The sequence below is a fragment of the Anoplophora glabripennis genome, unplaced genomic scaffold (assembly GCF_000390285.2).
Source record: "Anoplophora glabripennis isolate ALB-LARVAE unplaced genomic scaffold, Agla_2.0 scaffold329, whole genome shotgun sequence".
Lineage (NCBI taxonomy): Eukaryota > Metazoa > Arthropoda > Insecta > Coleoptera > Cerambycidae > Anoplophora > Anoplophora glabripennis.
This window is the reverse complement of record NW_019416941.1, coordinates 28,166-50,753: the sequence shown is the minus strand read 5'-3', so window position 1 is coordinate 50,753 and position 22,588 is coordinate 28,166. Positions and strand designations below refer to the sequence as shown.

General features: G+C 32.4%; 1 protein-coding gene and 1 pseudogene across 2 annotated transcripts in view; one reads left to right on the top strand and one right to left on the bottom strand.

Moving 5' to 3' along the window:
• Positions 1–202: 202 nt before the first annotated feature.
• Positions 203–22,588, bottom strand: part of LOC108907789 (myrosinase 1) — a 43,616-nt gene continuing 21,230 nt past the window's right edge. Inside the window, exons 1-9 of one of the 2 annotated variants that reach the window (XM_023455727.1) lie at positions 6,834–6,911; positions 6,599–6,681; positions 3,673–3,873; positions 2,896–3,288; positions 2,624–2,718; positions 2,170–2,466; positions 1,731–1,868; positions 1,286–1,389; positions 203–369 (exon numbers count right to left, since the gene is read on the bottom strand). In XM_023455727.1, the coding sequence (XP_023311495.1) occupies positions 243–369; positions 1,286–1,389; positions 1,731–1,868; positions 2,170–2,466; positions 2,624–2,718; positions 2,896–3,288; positions 3,673–3,873; positions 6,599–6,681; positions 6,834–6,877 (1,482 nt within the window). In that variant the 5' untranslated portion in view covers positions 6,878–6,911 and the 3' untranslated portion in view covers positions 203–242. Of the gene's footprint in view, positions 370–1,285; positions 1,390–1,730; positions 1,869–2,169; positions 2,467–2,623; positions 2,719–2,895; positions 3,289–3,672; positions 3,874–6,598; positions 6,682–6,833; positions 6,912–22,588 lie in introns of those variants that run through there. The other variant, XM_023455728.1, reaches the window with a different exon arrangement.
• On the top strand, positions 11,362–21,009 carry LOC108907790 (annotated as a pseudogene).

Genomic DNA, 22,588 nt, shown 5'->3' with positions numbered 1-22,588 from the left:
TAAACAAGAGTTACAGCTCGACATTAAATTAGACACGAATGTTGAGAAATCTAGCATGAACTCGTCTTGGTATAGGTATGTGGCGTGTCTCCTATTAACTTAATTTTTTTGTCCTTACTTTAACTTTACAGGCAAAAGGTCGCTAAGAATAACGTTTTTGTTAAGATTTTTGGGGTTCTAGATTATTTAATAAAAAAGGCAATATCTATTTCTTAGTTTTAATTGAAAATATAAACTTTTATTTATTCCTCACAAGTGTCTACCAAACAATGAGTCTCGGTAACCTTCTTGTAGTAAGCCGCAGAAGTTTTAGGTGTTCTCGTCCTGTTAATGCTATCGAAGTCTACATGGTAGAGCCCGTATTTTTGTCTGAAAAGAAAAAAACAATTAAAACAATATAAATCATTGAATTAATTTTCATATTTTTTTAGCATGAAACCAGTTTACTTTATCAATTGCCTTGATACGTTAGACCTCTTTTATGCACGCGTTTTTCTCCTCTCAACGCGAAATTGAGAAAAACGCGGTATATTTCTGCTCCATTTTATGCACGCGTATTCTATCAGTTGTCGCCAGTTTCATGCCACACAGTAATCAGTGAAGTACATGAAAATGGATCCGTGTATATTGTATTTGTGCTATAAAAAATATGTAATAGAAAACGTAAGAGGCGATGGGTAGTACATCCAATTAATAGAAATAGAATTCAATTGCGTCCATTGCATCCATGTCCCGCTTGATCAATAGCTAAACTAAAACTAAAACAAACTGTGCTGAAACTATTCTTGACAGACAGAGCCACTGGAATTGCGACAAAGAGCGCTTTGCATAAAAACGCCGATATACTTTCGTGCTTTTTCGGAACGCGTGTCGCCAAGCGTTCTGTAAAGCCATCGCGACAGAATTGAAAACGCGAGAGCAAATAAACGAGCGTAAAATGCATAAACGTAGTAACTCTATTCAGGGTATCTTGAAACGCGGCGTTTTTGTCAACTCCGCGTTGAGAGGAGAAAAACGCGTGCATAAAAGAGGTCTTAAAGAAATACCCAAAAGCAGGTAACTTAGATTACCCAAGGCTCGCATGTGTTTCAGATATTATGTTTTTTACTTGTTATTATTCGAGGAATTTACGTATATTTATGAAAAAATTGCTTCGATACACTTAAGAAGTATCTAAAAGCATGTAAATATCCGATTTACCCACTTTTGAACACTAAGGCATGCATGTATAGCAGATATCATATGTATTCCAAAAACATTGCCCACTACTTTTAGATGAACTTACGTGTAACCCAGTCCCCATTCGAAGTTATCCATAATACTCCATGCAGTGTAGCCAATTACATTCACTCCATCTTCCATAGCACTTCTTACATTGCTGAGATAATCCTACAATTGATCAGTGTCGATAAAAAACTCTTAATCAAAAACGATTATTTGAAATTCCCCGACATTTCCAAAAACATTTTTAATTGTTTGTGATTGTTAGATTTTAGTGCTTTTTTTCATCATTCTGTACGAACACTTAGAATAATAAAATAAGCACATCGTTTTAAATACATTAGACCTGACACTAATCTTTGTTTTTTATTTTTTTTAGTAAACCAAGTTTAGTGGCATAGGCAACATTACATTTTATATTTTATGCAACTATATTGAGTGCATGCGCCAATATATGAGAATAGACAGTTTTAGTATTACCAACTAGTTATATAACATAAATATATTACCCTGAAAAAACGAACTCTTGTAACATCATCTATGACGGAACTATTATCAGGCATACCATTTTCTGTAATTATAATTGTTGGATTGTTGTAGGTTTCCTTCAACCAATTTAAAAGTTTTCTTATACCCCATGGAGTTATCTAAATGACAAAGGAAAATATTTCATTTTATAATAATAAAAAATAATATTAACAATATATAGAACGATGGCCATATGTATGAATTATATTACTACAGAAACTATACTAGCCCTGACATTTTTTTGTATGTACAAACTTTTTAAAGTTGTCATTATAAACGGATATTTAATTTTCTTTTAGAGCATTTATAGTAACAAAGTTAATTGGTTGAATAAATCTTGACCCCTATGTCACGTACAAAATATACTTAACTGTTAATTATTTTATTTTTGTGGTTCATTATTAAAGCAAAAAAAAATACCTTGAACCAAGGCGCGGATGCTGACTCCCAGTCATCGGGCTGGTAGCCATCAATTCCCATGTCGTAGTTGTAACTTGGTTCTGCAATTGGAGCTTCGTCCGTGGCTACTGCTAGAATCGAAGAATACATATTGACAGCCATGTAATCGAAAGTGCCGCTGATGTATGCAATTTCTTCGTCAGTGAATGCTGGAAGACGGGAGTGGTTGAAGCCTTCAGCTAAACTACGTTCTGCAATGCGAGTCTTCATTATTTCTGGGTAGTCGCTGTTATAGACAGGATTTGCATACCATCCATACTAAAAAAAATTTTCGGTAAATACTTTTGAATTTCCTCTTATCCTTAAATATATATAGTTATGTATATTGCGATCTCGCAGTGGTTTAAAATATACAAACATACGAACCAAGATTCGTTTAAACATACAAAATGTGTAACCATCTAATTGTACTTACGTTGAATTGTAGTGCTGTCTCAGCAGCAACTGCATCTTCTTCGCTGTCGGAAGCAGGTTCGAACCATCTAGTATCAATAGTGATTGATACTTGTCCTAAAAACAATGATTATTGTTTTGTAATGATAGCATATCTTGACATTACATTGAATGTATCCTCAAATTCGATTGAGTTTATTATCTCCATCTCAAGAAATGTTTCAGTCACAAAATGTTGAAAGATTTCTGTATTTTAAATCTTCCTAATATCATCTAATCTCTCTAATACAGTACCTTGTTGTGTAGCCCGAAATTCTTGGTCATAGATATGCCAAGCCTTAGCGTGTGCCTGGAGTACGTGGTGGGCACACACATAGTCTGCTAATCCCGTCAAACTGATTCCTGGTGCATTATATCCCTGGCCATACCCTCCTAAGCAAATTTGCTTGGGTTCGTTAAACGTCACCCAGTATTTCACGTCATCTCCAAAGAGTTCGAAGCAAAGCCTCGCGTATTCCGCGAAGGTTTCTACTATGAAATCGCTTGGCCAACCCCCCATGTCCTGCAAGGGTTGTGGCAAGTCCCAGTGGAATATGGTGATCAGGGGTTCGATGCCGTTATTTTTTAGTTCTTTGATTAGGTTCTTGTAGTATGTCACGCCGGGAAGGTTAACTTTGTTTACGTATCCTAGAAATCACAAAACAGATTTTTAGTTATTTTATGTAATACGAACAGTCATTAATGGAATAACATTTAATGTATGAATGCTAATATGATGCTATTAATCACTTCAATTCTTATAAATAATATCATGATATAAAATACTAATGAATACTAAAGCGGATATAACCAGGAAATTAAAAGAATGTGCTATTAGAAAAAAGCGAATTTAGATGATAACTTTTTGTACAGTATTACCTCCATAGCATACTTTTGCAACCATATCTCCTTGACTATTAGAGATAGATTCGTCAGTTTCTAAATCGTTGCAAATAATGGATGTTTTTAGTTTTTTTTATAGATTTAAGATAATGAATTGAAAGGAATGTAATTACTAAAGTATAAAAATACCTGTAGGAAGTATTCTTGACCAGGATAGTGAGAATCGATAAAAATCAACCCCTACTTCTTTCAATATAGCCACGTCTTCTTTGTACTTATGATAAGAATCACAAGCTACATCACCAGAGTCGTTATTAGCAATTAATTCGGGATTAGAGTGAATATAACGGTCCCAAATATTTTCACCTTTACCATCTTCATCCCATGCACCTAAAATAACGAATTTATTTTTGTAACTAGGGAAAAATGTGCAAACATTGATGAAATAGATAACCACATTATTTTAAGACTTTAGTCCACTTTCTCTTTAGAAAGTCGTATAAAAATTGTAAAACGAAATAAGTAAACTTGGAAAAACAGTTCGTTTTTGAAAAAAATATTTAATTCTCATGGTTTCCTTAAGGTTTTGAAACCAAAAAGTTTAGCAGTTAAATAAAAATTATTTCAAATTACAAAATACAGGCTGTTCTGAAAAACACTGACATAAATTCAGGGCCCTATAGAATCTCAAAAAATATTACAATTTGTTCCTATGAACCACGGGCGCATCTTTTTCCATTTTTTTTTTTTTTTAGAATCTAGAATCTGAAATACTATTTCCACAAAATTCCACCGAATGAACTGAAATTTTGCTATGTGGGTTTTCTGGGGTGCTAAATGCTCTGGAGTTATTAATTTTTGGCTATATCATACAGGGTGTACAGTGCAGTACTCCGCGGGAACATTTTAGGTCCTACTTTTTTTAAGGTTAATCCTTTTTCCCCTTTTGTCACTGGCTGTTATGGCAAATTTCATTCTAAACAAAAAAGGTACTCTTGTAAGAAGTGCTAAAATTTTTCAGTTTTCGAGAAAAACCAGGAATAGTGCGCCAAAATCAAGCAGCTAGTATCCCAAAGTATTGTTTTTTATTTCAAGAAGGCTTGTGCCAAATGTGTCAAATAAATGTGTTATGTACATTATCAGAACACGTACTTATTTTAATTCGTGTAATAAGAAATTTCTACTTGCTACACGGTATGATAACGGTAATAATTATTCAAGCTCAGAATATACCAATATGTTGTTAACTTTAGGCGAATGTTTATGGAACAGTTTTGCCGCTGTAAGGCGATATTCGGAAAAAATTCCTTGTCACAGATTACCAAATAGAAATACATTTTTGGCCATTGAAAGGCGATGCCGGAAGATAGGCTCGTTTAAGCCAAAAAAGTAAATTCGGGACGACCAAGAATTACAAGGACTGCTGAAAAAGAGGAAAATATATTAGATATGGTATTTCAGGAGCCCTCAGTGAGTAAGTATCAGAAAATTGTTACAAAGAGCAAATGTGTCTTTGTGTGGTGCTTGGGAAATTTTAAAAGAACAACAGTTACACCCATATCATTACACAAAAGTGCAAGAGTTATTACCAAATGATTACGAGCTCCGAACAGATTTATGTCAATTGCTGGAAGAAAGACAAAATAAAAATCCGAATTTTCTACGATCTATCCTTTTACGGACGGAGCGACTTTCACTCGAACAGGAGTGTTTAAGACTCATAATGAGCATCTGTGGGCTGAAGAAAATCCTAGGGCCAAAAAGGAGTACCATTTTCAACATTCATTTGAAGTAAATGTTTTAGGCTGCCATGATGGGGAATCAGTTAATAGGATACCACATTCTGGATGCTAATTTAAATGGCACCAAGTATTTAGATTTTTTAAGAAATAGTCTGTTCGAAATTATTGAAGATGATATTCCACTATTAGCAAGAAATAATTATTATTTCATGCATGATGGCGCTCCACCACATTTTACTCGAGTATGCAGTGGCTTCATGACAATTTTTCTGAGCGATGAATTGGTCGAGGTGCAGATGTTCCAATTCACTGGCCTTCAAAGTCACCAGACCTTAAGCCTCTTGATTAAGTAGTTTGGAGCTTTGCGAACAAAAAGTATATGAAACAGAAATAAATTCAGCAGAACGTCCGAGACAAAAGATTGTTGATGTTTTCAACCATCTAAAAGACGATTCAGAACATTTGAAAAATACATTGTTTTCATTGCAAAAAAGAATTCGTGAAAGTGGAGGACATTTGAAACTCTTATTCTGATTTTATTTTCCTTAAATTTTAATTTTCTGTTAGTAATAATTAATTATTCTTGTTGTTTTCCTTTTTTTTAAATGGTATTCAGTATGTGCTAAACATTTCCAGAGATAAACTAACTATTACTTTTTATCATTACCATTAAAATAATAACTTTCATTCTGAGTTTTATTAATGGAACTAGGTACCAAAGCCTTCTTGAAATAAAAAACAACAATTTGGGATACTAGCTGATTGATTTTGGCGCACTATGCCTGGTTTTTCTCGAAAACGGGCAAATTTTTTGTTTAGAATAAAATTTGCCATAACAGCAAGTGACAAAAGGGGCAAAAAGATTAACCTCGAAAAAGCAAGGACCTAAAATAAAAATAAAAAACATAAAACACACCACAGAAATGAGACAACCCCCAAATCCAAAAGCCAAAGGCTTGTGCGGAAGGGGGCTACACTTGAAAAAACGCGGACAAACACCCATTATCCATCGACATTGCCAGTGCCGACACCGGGGATCGAACCCGGACCAGAGTAGGAAGCCTAGCCGAGAAATGCTTGCCACCGCACTCTCGACCGACTGCGCTACCGTGGCGAAATGCATGATATAACAAAAAATTAATAACTCCAGAGCATTTCGCATCCCCAGAAACCACACATAACAAAATTTCAGTTCCTTCGGACGAATTTTGTGGAAGATAGGAGGAAAAAAATACTTTTAACGCCCTGTATCTTGAAAAGGGAAAAGATACGCCCTGAATTTATGTCACTGTTTTACAGAACACCCTGTATAAATCAAATTGTATGCCTATTGTTATAAACAATCTAGCTGAATCATAACTAATGGTACTTACCTTCTACTTGGTAAGAGGCTGTGGCTGCACCAAACATAAAATCTTCAGGGAATAGTTTATTATTGGTTTCATCATCTGCTATACTAAAAAATATGTAAAATTATATATTGATCAACCATTGATGCGTTAACTTGAGTTTTTCAACTTCTTAACATATAGGTACCATATTTTTATTCTAAATTTTTTATTACAAAATGAAATAATAAATTTTGTGAAAAACGTTTTGGGAACTCACCAAATAGCAAGCAAGCAACAAAATATAAATCCTTTTAGGAACATGATTAATGCGATAAACCCTCAAAATGCGCTTTATATATAGGTGTTGATAACTAATTACAAATAAAATTTTGCAAGTACCTTTAAGTTTGAAGTAGCTTTCGTAGGTACTTAAAATGATAAACTATTTTTAGCAAATATTTAAAAGTATTATTAAGCATTACTTGCGATAGTATTAAATGACCAAAACAGAATTAATTTATTTATGATTCGTTTAAGTACTGAAATTGATATCATCAAAACACTGTAAGTTAACGAGTGAATTGTAGAGTGATAATATTAATAAAAGTTGATCATAATCTGTTAAATAGATAGCAAACAAGTTATATTGATCTGAGGTGGAAATTATTTTAAAACATTATTTTCATAGTACCCTTTTACAATAATTGTGCACCTTTCGATTTCAAATAAAGCTAATGCCTGATGAAATATATCCTATACACTAAATATTTGTCTACAGAGTAATACACATAACATTCTTATCTTTTTTGCTATTCTGTGTAGGAAAGAATGGGTAAGGCGAAAGTTTTAGGAAATTTTCCTGCGATTTTAAAGAAATATCCAAAAAAAATTGACTTACATTTCGAAAATATAAACCAAACTTTTGTTTTTTTCAATGGAACATCCTGTATATTTATCAATTTTTTAAATTTTTCTATTTTTTCTGATTACAATAATATTGTGGCTAAAGTCGCCCTGGTATGCTTTGTTTCACATTTATTCATCTATTAGTTTCATGATGGTTCTAGAATATTATTAGATATTTAGAAATTGTTTTAAACTGTTTTTAGAAACTTATCGAAATTTCAAGAAACAATGAAAAATATACAGTGCTTTCGAAAAGTAACGAATAAAATCATTATTTTTTAAATTGAGAAGTTTTCGAAAAAATCCCCTGGCACGTCGATTTTGTTTTTAAAAAATGCACTTTTTGACATACGACCCATATTTGTGACGTCATCGTTGTTCAAGATATGACGGCATCGACAATTTTTTTAAATAGCAACCCCCAATTTTGACCATGCCATTTGAAAGAGTGTGTAATTCTACATACACATCATGAAAAATTATGGTAAAAATTTCAAGAAAATAATGTTTGAAGATTTTAAAATTTAATTTTCACAATACTGAAAATGATAATGATTATGTAAAAATCGACTAAATTAAATGTTCAAATTGTGCACCGTTGGCTGCCTGACAGTAGCCAAGACGATTAATAAATCCTTTTTGGACATTATCAATAACTTCAGGAGGTATACGATGTATCTCGTGACGAATTCTTGCTTTTAAATCTTCTAAATTAACCGGTATAGTAACGTATACTTTGCTTTTTAAGTATCCCCACCAAAAATAATCTAGGGGTGTCAAATCAGGCGATCTGGCTGGCCACTCAATCGGCCCCTTTCTCCCTATTCAACAATTCGGGAACAGCTCATCTAAATAAGCACGGACAGGTGTTACATAATGGGTAGGTGCACCATCTTGTTGAAAGAAAATGTCATTTCTTGGAAGATCATGTCCCTCTATATCTGGATATAAAGTTATTAGTTCAGGAATGAGGTCGTCTCGAAGAAAATCCAAATATCTTGCACCAGTTAGGTGATAATGTCCAAAAAGAATTTATTAATCGTCTTGGCTACGGTCAGGCCGCCAACGGTGCACAATTTGAAAATTTAATTTAGTCGATTTTTACATAATGATTATCATTTTCAGTATTGTGAAAATTAAATTTTAAAATCTTCAAACATTATTTTCTTGAAATTTTTGTTATGTAACACCATAATTTTTCATGATGTGTATGTAGAATGACACGCTCTTTCAATTGGCAGGTACCTCGACTCGAATGCGAATTCTTTCAAGCATCTCGCATCTGCCTATATGAACTCAATATATGAGAGAGCTGAAAATGCATCTAGTCATTTATTTTCTCTTCGCATGATACATTTTGTAATGAATATCTTTCAACCTATTAATAAATTATGCATTTTATAAATAATATGATCAAATTAATATAGGTATGTAAGTATATAGAATAAGAGTTGAAAAAGTGTAGGTACCTAGCAGCGCCAGGCCAAGTGTCTCGTTCTGTTTTACAGCAGTTTGAGTCGTGATAATAGTTTATGTACGAGTATTATTGGATGCGATTTTTACTCGAAATAGTAGAAACAGCATTTATTTTTTTTAATATTATATTTTGAGAATTTCTATTTTTCGTTTTCTTTTATTTATCAGTGGAATCAGGAGAGCCGAGTCAAACGTGTTGTTTCCACGACCGGTGGTAGCATCGAGCAGTTTTAGTTGCGCTTTCTCTCGAAATAGTAGAAACAGCATTTGTTTTGTTTAATATTATATTTTAAGTTTTTCTTTTTTTTTTATTTGTCGGTGGAATGAGGAGAGCCGAGTCGAGCGTCTCGTGTTGTTTCCACGACTGGTGGTAGCATCGTGCGGTTTTAGTTTATTTATTCAACTTTTTAGAGAAAAATATTTGTTTTGATTAGAAAATTTTTTTTGGAAAGCCCTTTTATTTTTTAGAGAAAAATATTTGTTTTGATTAGACAATTTTTTTGGAATTATTTGTCAGTAGTGGCAGATATCCTTTTAAGTCGATATTTACCAATTTGTTGGATTGTGATATTTATATCATAATTTGTGTCAGACTTTGAAATATTAAATTTAAAAGCGTGTTTCTTACATTTTATTTATATATAGGCATTTCCAGTAAGTGTAATTATTCCCTTAATTTTTAAGTTTTAGGTTCGTACAATTTATTTATATATATATATATAAAATATTTTAACAAAAACTTCGCTCACATTTCCTTTCAAGAATTGCATCATTTGAAAATATCAGACATCATAATATTGGAAGCTGCTAAATATCTATTTAGTAGTGATGAGAAAAAAAATAGGAACTTAATATGCCAGATTTTAAAAAGAAATACAGGACATATTAAAGAGTTGCTTATTTGTAAAGACGACGAGAAAAATGTGATACCGTTGAGACCAAGCAAAAAAATAAAATATTTTAATTACTGCCAAAAGGGCTATAAAAAAATTAAAAGTTTCTAGATCGGACATAAATATTTGAATCGTACTATCATCCTTCCTCAATATACTCGCGTTTATGTATTAAATTAGGTATGAAGAACTCAGAAAAGAACAGGAAACAATTAAATACTTTTTTTTATTAGAAAAGTAGCATCGTTGTTCGAACCTGAAAATGAAAGTCGTATTTCTCCTAAACAAGTGAGACTAAGATCTTCAACTCCTTTAAATAATTCAGATGATTCAGGAAAACACCCATTTGGCGTGGACCTCTCCGACATTATGGTGACGGATAGGGAAGTTTCTTTAGTATCACATGTTGCGAGTAATAAATCAAATGAATTTGAAATATTTGACATAGACAGAGAGGTGGGACCTACTATGCCACAAACTGCATTATCCATTAAACCTGAGAACCATAGGGTGGAAAAACCCATGTCTCCTGAATTTTCGGATTCTTCGGATTTTGAAGAAACCAAAACTGTGTATTTGGAAAAATCTAAAGTTAAAAAATGTACCTATCTTACCAATTGGTGCAAAATCTGAGTTGCGAGAAAATAAAAATGAGAAGATACAAAAATTGTAACTTTAAAGAAGGTTATTTTAAGCTAACGTCAAAAGAGTTCCATTTGAATTGTGACGAAAGAAAAATGATAAAAGGAAATTACGCGTTTGTTTTAAAGAAGAAAATAAAAAAATTCGTGAACAACGTGTGCATAATTTATTTTAAAGACTGGAGATATCAAAAAACTAACGACGCGATTAAGTTATACGCTTACTGTGGGCATAATAAATGCAAATACTTCATTATAACAATCGAGAGGATTTCTGTTTCCGGAGTCGAACATTGTGTTAGCGTTGTAAGTTCTTTTAGGGATTTTTATGTCAAAACCTTATCATCACAACTAAGAGGACTGGAACGCAGTATATTAAAAGATACAATGTCATACATAAAACCTTTTAAGCAGAGGCAGAATGACGTTTTAAGAGCTAATTCCAACTTAGTAAAACAGGGAACATTAGATAGTATTAGATCAGATAGTGTTTACAGGTCCGAAAAATTATCAGAAGAAGATGAAAGTAAAGATGATTTTATGGACATCCTGATAATGTATAACAAAAATAAAGACTTCATTCAGCACGTCGGGCTCCCGTTCCACATATACGTGTATAGTAAGGAACAGGTCGATTGATTAAAGATGAGAAAAACTGACCAGCAACCAAACGTTCAAACTCTAATTTGAGTGGATTATTCACCGGCTTAGTCACTAGGCTCTAGTGTTTTGATAAGAGCAATTTCAGTACTTCAAACATATCATAAATAAACTAATTCTGGGTTGTGATTAATAGATACTCAATACATTTTTCTTTATAAAAAAAATGTATGTACTTACGAAAGCTACTTCAAACTGAGTACTTGTAAAATATGATTTGTAATAAGTTATGAACACATATATAAGACACATTTTAAGAGAATAATCGCATCAGCCATGTCTCTAAGAGGTTTTATATTTTGTTGCTTGCTTGCTATTAGGTGAGTTTTCAAATACTTCACTTACTTAGGCACGTGTAAAAAATTTTTCCCTTTCTTGTTAAGAAATGCCTATTTGTTACTTTATTATATAAATTGTATTTTGAAGTGATATTGTATACTTAGTTCTTCATAATAAAAATTCAATTTGAATCTAAAAAAAGTTAAAAAATAAAATTTGTATTTAGTATACCCTGATAGTGCAATAAAATATAGAGAACTGTTACAAAATGTGAAATAAAATAAAAAATTTAAAAGTTCTAGCTCCTGTTTCGAAAGTTGAATGAATACTGTATTATGTACATATATATGTAATTCAAAAATGTATATGTTAAGAACATATGAATGTTTTTAACGTGTACATTTTTGAACTGTGAAAAACAATTACTCTGCGAACTGCAATCATTATTAACTGCGTTAATGATTGATCAATACATAACGTTTACATATTTTTTTTAGCATAGCACAAGATGAAACTAATAATAAACTTTTCCCCAAAGATTTTATGTTTGGTGCAGCCACAGCCTCTTATCAAATAGAAGGTAAGTTTATTTATTGTAACATAAATAACAGTTTACTAACATTAGTTATGATTGGATTAGATTGTTTATGAAATTTGGCTTATACAGGGTGTTTTCACTTTAAATTTGGAAAATGCAGGAATGTATTCCCTATCAAAAATTAAGTGTAGTTTGCTCTATAAAAATTTTTTATAAAAGCCTTTGTTTTGGAGATACAGGGCAGGGCGTTGAAGCTTAAAAAAAATAAACACTTTTTGACATATCTCGGTTATCCACGAGTAGATTTGATTTAAACTTGGTACACTTTATGCGTATTGGGGGTTCTCATAATTGACAGAATATTAGTCCTATCACATTAGCCAGTGGCGTGCAAAGAGGAGGACGCGTGGCCCCATTTAAAAAAAAAGTACACCATTGAGTTTTTCGAAGAAAAAAGAAAGAAATTTAAATACTACCATACAAAAGCAATCTAAAAGGTCTCTTGGTATTTTTCGATAATACGCAGAGTTCATGAGATTCTTGGACTATTAAGATTTCAATGCATGAAAAAAAAAATTACGACATTGAGTTTTTCAAAGCATGTAAAGTAAATTTAAATACTACCATACAAAAGCAATCTAAACGCTCTCTTGGTATTTTTCGATAATACGCAGCGTTCATGAGATCCTTGGACTACTAATATTCCAATGCATGATAACATGGCACGGTAGTGCTGAATGAGGAAAAGATATATTTTTCTTTGAATTCAAATGCTGCATTAAAATTTATAGCAACTTTTTTGTTTCGCAGCAAGTCAAGAACTTGTAATATTTTCATTACTTTCCTCTACTCAATGTCGTATTTTTTTTTTAATAAGTCTCAATTCGGAGACCGCTCGTGATCACGATAGGTGGACAATGATTATATCTATCATTAATCCTTATCTAATTCACTATAAACAAATTGAATAAACGATATTAGTAAGAAAAAATATATATATCTAATAGTAACCGGACTACCTAATATAACTGACTGGGAAGAAAAAAACTCAATCAAGCAATAAAAGAAGAAAATGAAAAGTTTAACATTAATCGGGACACAACCATAAGCTATTTACTGATCATTTGTATGAATATGTAGGTAATTCTGAAAGTTTTAGTAATTGTTTACAAGTTAAAAATGATAAGAAAATACATAAGTACAACTTTTGCTTACTGACAGCCGGTATTAGCTCATAGAATTATCTTATTTGGAATAACAAAAAAAAAAGGTAATAATAACTAATAGATAAGTTTACGTATATGGTTTGCACCGTAGGTTTAAGACTAGTTGTAATTTAGTAATGTTAAAAGAAAGTGCACAAAGAAGGTTCTGAACATGCACATACCTTATATAGGTATTTTATATTATTACACAAAATTATTAAAGAAAGGAAAAAAATATATATACATATATAGATCAGCTGTTAATTGGTGCAATTAATAGGAGTCAGATATAAATCTACCTCTACTTGCTTGCCTCGGTGCAAGAAACCAAAGGAATAAATTTAAAAATAAAGAAATAAGTTTTGCTTATCTGGAGACCCTGTAGTTGCAGATGCACCGGCATAATGAGCACGCCCAGTAGAAGACTCCGCCAAAATCTAGCTCGTACCCCGATGACACAATATAGATCCTTGTAGCAGTGATGTAAGACCAGCTGAGAGGCTGCCTCAGAGGTTGAATGTTAAGGGATGGAAGTTAGTCTCTCTACTGATAATAAGGGATGTCAGGCCGTGGTAAAAAGTCCTATAAGATACAATACACCAGGAGGTAAATGAGGAATAATGAAAAAAATAGAGTAATTACTTACAGAGATGGAGAGTGGCTTATTTAGTATCCCAGTAATCATATAAGGGAAATTAGATATTACGGCCTGATTTTGCAATCGCCAAGGTGCACTAAGATCCAGCCAATGCTGCAATTGTATTCCACCAGAAGGTTCCAAGATACGTACTATCCAAAATGCATCAAAGGAACACAATTTTCACCCAATTTCCTGACACAAAATCCTCTTTTTGGGTAACACAAGCGTTAAGAAATAGCAGAAAATTTTCCACACTCGCACCTTAGCGATAGCCCGTACGAAAACGTAAAAACCTATCTATCCATTCCAAAAACTGTCGTTACCTTTTTTGCGAGTGTCCTATATTTAAACGACTTAGATTTGTAGCCAGAAAAGAAAGGTAAAATCCTCAATAAATTTAATTGAACCGTTATAAAGAAAACGCTAACATAGATATTGGGTTGGATCGCTTAAATAGAAAACACAACACGACCGTTTCCACTAAACAGACTTGAGTTTCAAAACACGTCGAAACCTTTTGATGTGACCGCTTTCGAGCGGAACCCGAAAATCAAAAACTGTCGCAAAACACGCCAGTCTTCAAAAAGTTTGCGAAAAGTTACAGTTTTATTTTATTCGACATGAGTTTGTGTTTTGTTTTTGTTTTGTCCGTTTAGTGGAAAACTGCAATTAGGTTGCATCTCGGGTCGCGTAAAAACATTTCCAAAGTTTTTAATAAATAACACAGGGTCGGCCTTCATTTTCGTTGAATAAATTAACTTTAATTTACAAAAAAACGCGAAGATAGAACTTTTTCGTATAAGACTTTTCTATTGCAAAGAGATATAATCAAGAAGCTGTAGTTTAATTTTTATAGATTATACACGCCACACCCTGTACATTTGCACTTTTGTTTGATCGATCAGATATTTGTTATGTAGGTACCTACAATTTCTTCAATTAATTTTTTATCCACCTCGGTGATCGTTCTTAGCACAAATCCATAGAATAATCAGAAATATGACTCGTCTGTGACCGGTTTTTGCTTACATTGATACGATGGAAGCTCAGGGTTTATTCCCTAGATTAGAGAAGTATATAGAGGTTTATTCATAATATTATGGATTATGGCAAAAGAAGTGTGCCACCAGGACCGCGCCAAATTGTAGCGTGAGCACAAATAATATAATTGTTCATACCGTCAGTGGAGCGTTAGCGTTACATGATTTTATTAAAAGTACCTATGAGCATAAATGTCGATTACATACCTACTTTGTCATTTTACAATATTTGTATAAAGTAGAGCAAAATATTAAAAAGTATGATTGTCTATTTTGATATGAAAATAGAGCACGGCCATCTCAGCAATATTGTTAAGTATTTCTCTAGTTACGAAATTAAATCCGTTATTCTAGGTGCATGGGATGAAGATGGTAAAGGTGAAAATATTTGGGATCGCTTTACGCACTCTCACCCTGAATTTATTGCTAATAATGACAATGGTGATGTAGCTTGTGATTCTTATCACAAGTACAAAGAAGACGTGGCTATGTTGAAAGAATTAGGCGTTGATTTTTATCGATTCTCACTATCCTGGTCAAGAATACTTCCTACAGGTATTTTTATGCTTTAGTAATTACATTTCTTTCAATTCATCATCTTATATCTATAAAAAAAACTAAAAACATTTTTAATTTGCACAATTTAGAAACCGGCGAATCTATCTCTAATAGTCAAGGAGATATATGGTTGTAAAAGTATGCTATAGAGATAATACCTACTGGATAAAAAGTTATCATCTAAATTCGCATTTTGCTAATAGCACATTCTTTTCATTTCTTGGTTATATCTGCATTATTATTCATTAGATTATATTATTTATAAAAATTCAAGTGTTTAATAATAATATTAAATTGGTTGATAACATTAGCATTCATACATTAAATGTTATTCCATTAATGACTGTTCATATTAAAATATGCTAAAAATCTATTTTGTGATTTCTAGGATACGTAATACAAGAACCTAATCAAAGAACTAAAAAATAACGGCATCGAACCCCTGATCACCATATTCCACTGGGACTTGCCACAACCCTTGCAGGACATGGGGGGTTGGCCAAGCGAGTTCATAGTAGAAACCTTCGCGGAATATGCGAGGCTTTGCTTCGAACTCTTTGGAGATGACGTGAAATTCTGGCTTACGTTTAACGAACCCAAGCAAATATGTCTACTGGGTTATGGCCAGGGATATAATGCCCCAGGAATCAAATTGACAGGATTAGCGGACTATATATGTGCCCACCACGTACTCCAGGCTCACGCTAGGGCTTGGCATATCTATGACCAAGAATTTCGGGCTACACAACAAGGTAGTGTATTAATTACATTAAAGAGAGATTAGATGATATTAGAAAGATTTAAAATACAGAAATCTTCCAACATTTTGTGACTCAAACATTTCTTGGAATGAAGATAATAGTCCAGGCGCTAGAACTCTCAGTTATATCCATTCCCGCTATGCCGAGAAATTCCAGTGACCATGGTACCTTTCTAGATTTTTTTTTCATTAGGCTTTTATCTGCTGAGAATGCACTAAACGGATATTGAAAGTACTTGTAGTTAGCTATAAAAACATTTTTTTTTTCGTGACTTCACGATTACATAGGCTATAAATTATTATTAACTTTACGCTTCTATATCTCAGAATGTATACAGTAGAATGGTGTCGTATTTGGCTAAAAAGGAAGGGGTTACGACGTAGTTTTTATGTGCCGATTGCATAGAAAATTCCCTGAGCAACAAATAATCGTTTATAGAGTAAAATGTTGAAAAATTAAAAATATTCTAAATGGTTATAAAAGTGTAAAAATAGGTATTTTTAGTATTGATCATTGTTTATTGTGACAACAAGTATCTCTAAAAAATTGTGTGTCCTTTCTAAACTTTAAATTAAACCCACGGTACGCGATAAACTTTTTGAAATTTTCTTACTTAACAATCCTGTCAATCGAAACCCATGCGATCAATCGTTGCAAAAGTTTTAGGGTAAAATTGACATATGTTTTACTAATTGGTCACAAAGTTTCATCAATATTTATAAATATTCATTTATTTTAAAAATTGCTACAAATATACATATAATTTTCTATTTTTCGCCCATTGTTAATGCAAAATTCAACTTTTTTGATTCGCAGTTGTTGTAACTTTATAGAAAATCGTCAAATAAACAATTAATAAAGAATGCCTTTCAATGTTACAGGAATAAATATGTCAATAAATGGGTCATTTTTCGTTCTTTCTGTATGTTTGTTGTTTCCCTGAATTTAGCAATGGTTTTATGAAATAGGCAAACTCGGATTCTTATTCTACGTAAAATTGGGTTTTTTTCTGTACAACAAAATATATGACTTCTAACACAAACGCCAAAGCCTACTTTTACTGTTCTACTGCCTGGGCTATAATAAAATCTATTGCATTTGAAGATACAATCAATGTAATGTCAAGATATGCTGTTATTACAAAACAATAATCATTGTTTTTAGGACAAGTATCAATCACTATTGATACTAGATGGTTCGAACCTGCTTCCGACAGTGAAGAAGATGCAGTTGCTGCTGAGACAGCACTACAATTCAACGTAAGTACAATTAGATAGAGACATTTTGTATATTTAAACAAATGTTGGTTTGAATGTTTGTTGTATATTTTAAATTTTAAACCACTGCGAGATCGCAATATACATATACAGGGTGTCTGGTAAGTATATGGCATACTCGCGGGAGCTTATATGGGAGATTGAAATAACCTAGTTTGTCCTATTTTTTTTCCTAAAGTGCCTCTTAACAGAGATACAGAGCCCCAAAGGGGTACCCAGGGGTATAATTTAATGAAAATCTAATATTTTATGTAGGCCATAAAGGCTTATATAAAGCCATACTACACTGTTTTACACTGTCAAGGAAGTCAGGAACGGACTTGCCACCACACCCGTTGGGCCAAAATTTTGACAGGTGTCATTTTATAGAGCTGAAAACTGAATTTTTAAATACTTTGGCAATTCCTCTATAAAAAAGATACTCTACTTGTTTCGATAAAATTAGCTGTTTTCGAAAAAATTGAGTTTTTGTAGAACACGTCATTGAAATAATAAATTGGAATTCTGCAATAAAAGACTAGTCGTTTCTGTCGTTATTGACAACACTTGTAAAAATTGTCTGATTGATTGAGTACACAAAACTAAATAATGGAGCATTGTTCCTATAGCGAATATGCTGACATGCATCTAATTTATGGACAAGCACTCGGCAATTGTGATGAGGCAAGAAGAATTTGTTCTGATACATTTCCGAATCGACGTTTATCGCACTGAAGAACTTTTGAAATGATCGTAGCTTACAAGAAAGAGGTAAAAAGTCAAATCAATCCCTCTAATTCTGAGAAAGCTGTCGTCAGTCCAAGTTCATGCGACAAGGTGGATCGTTCATGAGCCCCCCAATTGGTTTTTGCAACAATTTAGGCAAAATCCAAATTTTATTAGTATTGTTTTGTTCATGGACGAAACCAGTTTCACTACAGTACAGAGAACGCACCAACAAAGGTTAACATATGGGCGGGGATTATTGGGAATCATCTCATTGAACCGTTCTTTTTTTAAAACAAATGGTGCCATGTATTTGCAATTCTTGCAACAGAGCTTAAATGATATATTAGAAAATGTTCGTCACCACTTATCAAATACTTTTGGTTATCAATAGATAGGTCGAGGTGAGCCCGACGTGACTCCATTGGATTTCTTTTTATGGGAAAATTTAAAGAGGCTTGTGTATATGACGACAGTTCACACCAGGGAAAATCTGATAGAAAGAATAACATACCACTGCAACGAAATCGAGACAATTTTCGAATATTATTTCCAGTATAACGAGTCGACAATTTCGAAAATCTACTGAAGTAAACAAGAAGAAGTAAAGCTTTTTTTAACAGTCTTGCGTTTAAATGATTTAGAAGTGTATCAGAATAAATCCTTCTTGCCTCCACACAATTGCTTGCCCATAAGTAAGATGCATGTAAGCAATAATGAGATGTAATAATAATGCCAAATTTTATTAATTTAATACGAATTATTAATTGTGATGTTATTCGATTATTATTGCGTTTAAATAGCTTATGCTAATAAACTTTATAATTTTATCGAAACAAATGTAGGGTACCTACCTTTTTAAAGAGGAATAACCAAAGTATTTAAAAATTCAATCTTCAGATCTATAAAATGACACCCGTTAAAATTTTGGATCAACGAGTGTGGTGGCAAGTACATTCCTGACTTCCCTGACGGTGTAAAACATCTAATGTAGTATGGTTTTATGAGCTTTTATTTATGGCCTACATAAAATATTAAAATTTCATTAAATTATACAAGTCGGTTCAAAAGTTAGAACCGAAAAGGTAAATCGCTGGGTGCCCCTTTGGCTCTATATTTCCGTTAAAGGAATTTTTTTTTATGACAAACTAGGGTTACTTTAACCTCTCGTATACACTCCCGAGAGTATGCCATATACTTACCGGACTTTATGGATAAAGGGAAATTCAAAAGTATTTACCGAACATTTTTTTAGTATGGATGGTATGCAAATCCTATCTATAACAGCGACTACCCAGAAATAATGAAGACTCGCATTGGAGAACGTAGTTTAGCTGAAGGCTTCAACCACTCCCGACTTCCAGCATTCACCGACGAAGAAATTGCATACATCAGTGGCACTTTCGATTACATGGGTCTCAATATGTATACTTCGAACCTAGTAGCAGCCAAGGACGAAGCTCCAATTGCGGAACCAAATTACGATTACGACCTAGGAGTTAATAGCTACCAGCCCGATGACTGGGAGTCATCCTCCATATCTTTTTTCAAGGTATTTTTTTTTTGCTTTAATAATGAACTACAAAAATAAAATAATAAACAGTTAAGTATCTTTGTACGTGACATAAGGGTCAATATTTAATCAACCAATTAACTTTGTTACTATAAAGGCTCTAAAAGAAAATTAAATACCCGTTTATAATGACAACTTTACATACAAAAATTTCACGGCTAGTATAGTCAGCATAGTCTTTGTAGTAATATAATCCAATGAACAATTCTTATATATGGCCATTTTTCTATATATTGTTACTATTATTTATTATTATTATTATAAAACGATGTAGTGAAATATTTTCCTTTGCCCATTAGATAACTCCATGGGCTATAAGAAAACTTTTAAATTGGCTAAAGGAAACCTACAACAATCCAACAATTATAATTACAGAAAATGGTATCGCTGATAATGGTTCCGTCATAGATGATGTTAAAAGAGTTCGTTTTTACAGGGTATGTTACATATCTATTTGGTAATACTATAACTGTGTTGATTCTCAAACATGGCGCATTAGATTGATCCACTCCAATGTAGTTGCATAAAATATAAAATGTAAAGTCGCCCATGCTACTAAACTTGCTTTACTAAAAAAAAAATAAGGAAACAAAGAGAAATGACAGGTCTATTGTATATAAAACAATATGCCTATTTTATTATTCTAAGTGTTCTAACAAACAAATTTTAAATAATCGTTTTTTATTTAAGATTATTTTATCAACACTAATCGATTGTAGGATTATCTCAGCAATGTAAGAAGTGCTATAGAGGATGGAGTGAATGTAATTGGCTACAGTGCATGGAGTCTTATGGATAACTTGGAATGGGGACTGGGTTACACGTAAGTTCATCTAAAATCTGCTATACATGCATGCCTTAGTATCCAAAAGTGGCTATATCAGATATTTATATGCTTTTGGATACTTCTTAAGTGTATCAAAGCAATTTTTTAAATAAATATACGTAAATTCCTCGAGAAATAACAAGTAAAAAACACATACTATCAAACACATGCGTGCCTTGGTAATCTAAGTTAAATGCTTTTGGATATTTCTGTAGCGTATCAAGACAATTGATAAAGTAAACTGGTTTCATACTAAAATATGAAAATTAATACAATGATTTATACTGTTTTAATTGTTTTCTCTTTTTAGACAAAAATACGGGCTCTACCATGTAGACTTCGACAGCATTAATAGGACGAGAACACCTAAAACTTCTGCGGCTTACTACAAGAAGGTTGCCGAGACTCATTGTTTGTTAGACACTTGTGAGGAATAAACAAAAGTTTATATTTTCAATTAAAACTAAAAAACAGACATTGCCTTTTTTATTAAATAATCCAAAACCACAAAAATCTTAACAAAAACGTTATTCTTAGCGACCTTTTGCCTGTGAAGTTGAGGTAAGGACATAAAATTAATCAAATTTTATTTAATGGAATTTAAAATGTGAAACTAATATATTTCCAAAATATTAACTTACCTAATCCAATTTAGGAAGGGAAGTTGTGTCAAAATTCTTAAAATTTATTAAATTTTCGTAAGGAGTCCAAACACACAATGTTTATCAAAAATCAAAATATACAGGATGGATCATCCTCAGGTGTAAAACTTTATAGTGTTTGCACCTTCTGGCAAAACAAAAGCAATTAATCGCATACACCCCAATCTAAAATGCTTGCTTAAAAAGATAACTTGTATTAAAACTTTTCTTGTGGTTTATTATTTGACTAAATTAAAACACATCAAAATCAGAATAAAATTAACAAGCAAATAGCCAATGCTAGTTATAGAAATCTATGGTAGGTAGGTACTCAAAATGATTGATGATAAACGTTTGAACTTTTAAATATGTTTCTCTCAAATCAGTTCCTAATATAATTTTGAAATATCAATAAAATCTACATTATACGTCTCTAAAACCACGGGCTTAATCTAAAACAATTTTGGATTAAAAGCTAGACACACAGAACTTCACACAATTTTTTAATACGCCTTTTATAAGGAAGCATTTTATTTGATATATTGGGTTAATTGCTTTATTTTAGTTCAATTTTTATATCTAATTTTGACCTTGTATATCAGAAAAAGAATATACTCAACCCACTGTGACGTAATTGAAAAACTGGTGCTAAACAACTTATAATTATCGACTGGTAACAGTTACATATTGATTTGATAACTACAATCATTCATCAAAGCATATTATTATATTATTTTCATGCACATATAGGGTGTCCGCAAATTTTACCGACAACGTTTGACATATTATCTACGGGAAAAAAGTTAAATACAAAATTTTTGGTTTTTGAGTTACAGGCCCTCAAAGTTGTCAAAAATAAAATTAATTTAATTAATAACTTCATAACCCTTTTACAGATCGCATTAAAATTTGACACATTTATTTGGACTATTATGGCGTATTATTTCTTAAAGCTCTAGTCAAATCGATATACTGGGTGGTTGTTTTCTCCGGTTACCTCCCCCTTTCAGCGGTTAAAACTTTTACAGTGGTCGTATTTTCTGTTAAACGGGTAGAAACATTTAGAAGATCGTTTTATTTAAAAAGAAATTATTTCTTGAGAAAATCACCCACAGAAAACCATTCTTGAGAAAAATGGCATTATTTGCAGGTGTGTATGTTTCGGTTTGCATAGCAGTGTCACGGATTTAAAACTTTAAGTTCAGTAGACGATGAAAACAAAATGTCGATTGCTGTGGCTATCAGGTAATTTCATTATCGTCGTACTTATTTCTTTAGGATTCTCATCACTCCACACATGAAAATTATGAAAATATTCAAGGTTGTTCCTTGTAGAATACGATTCGTCGGTAAAAAACAATTTTTGAAGCAAATTATTATCTTCTACGAAGTCATTCAGCAGCAGCTAAATTG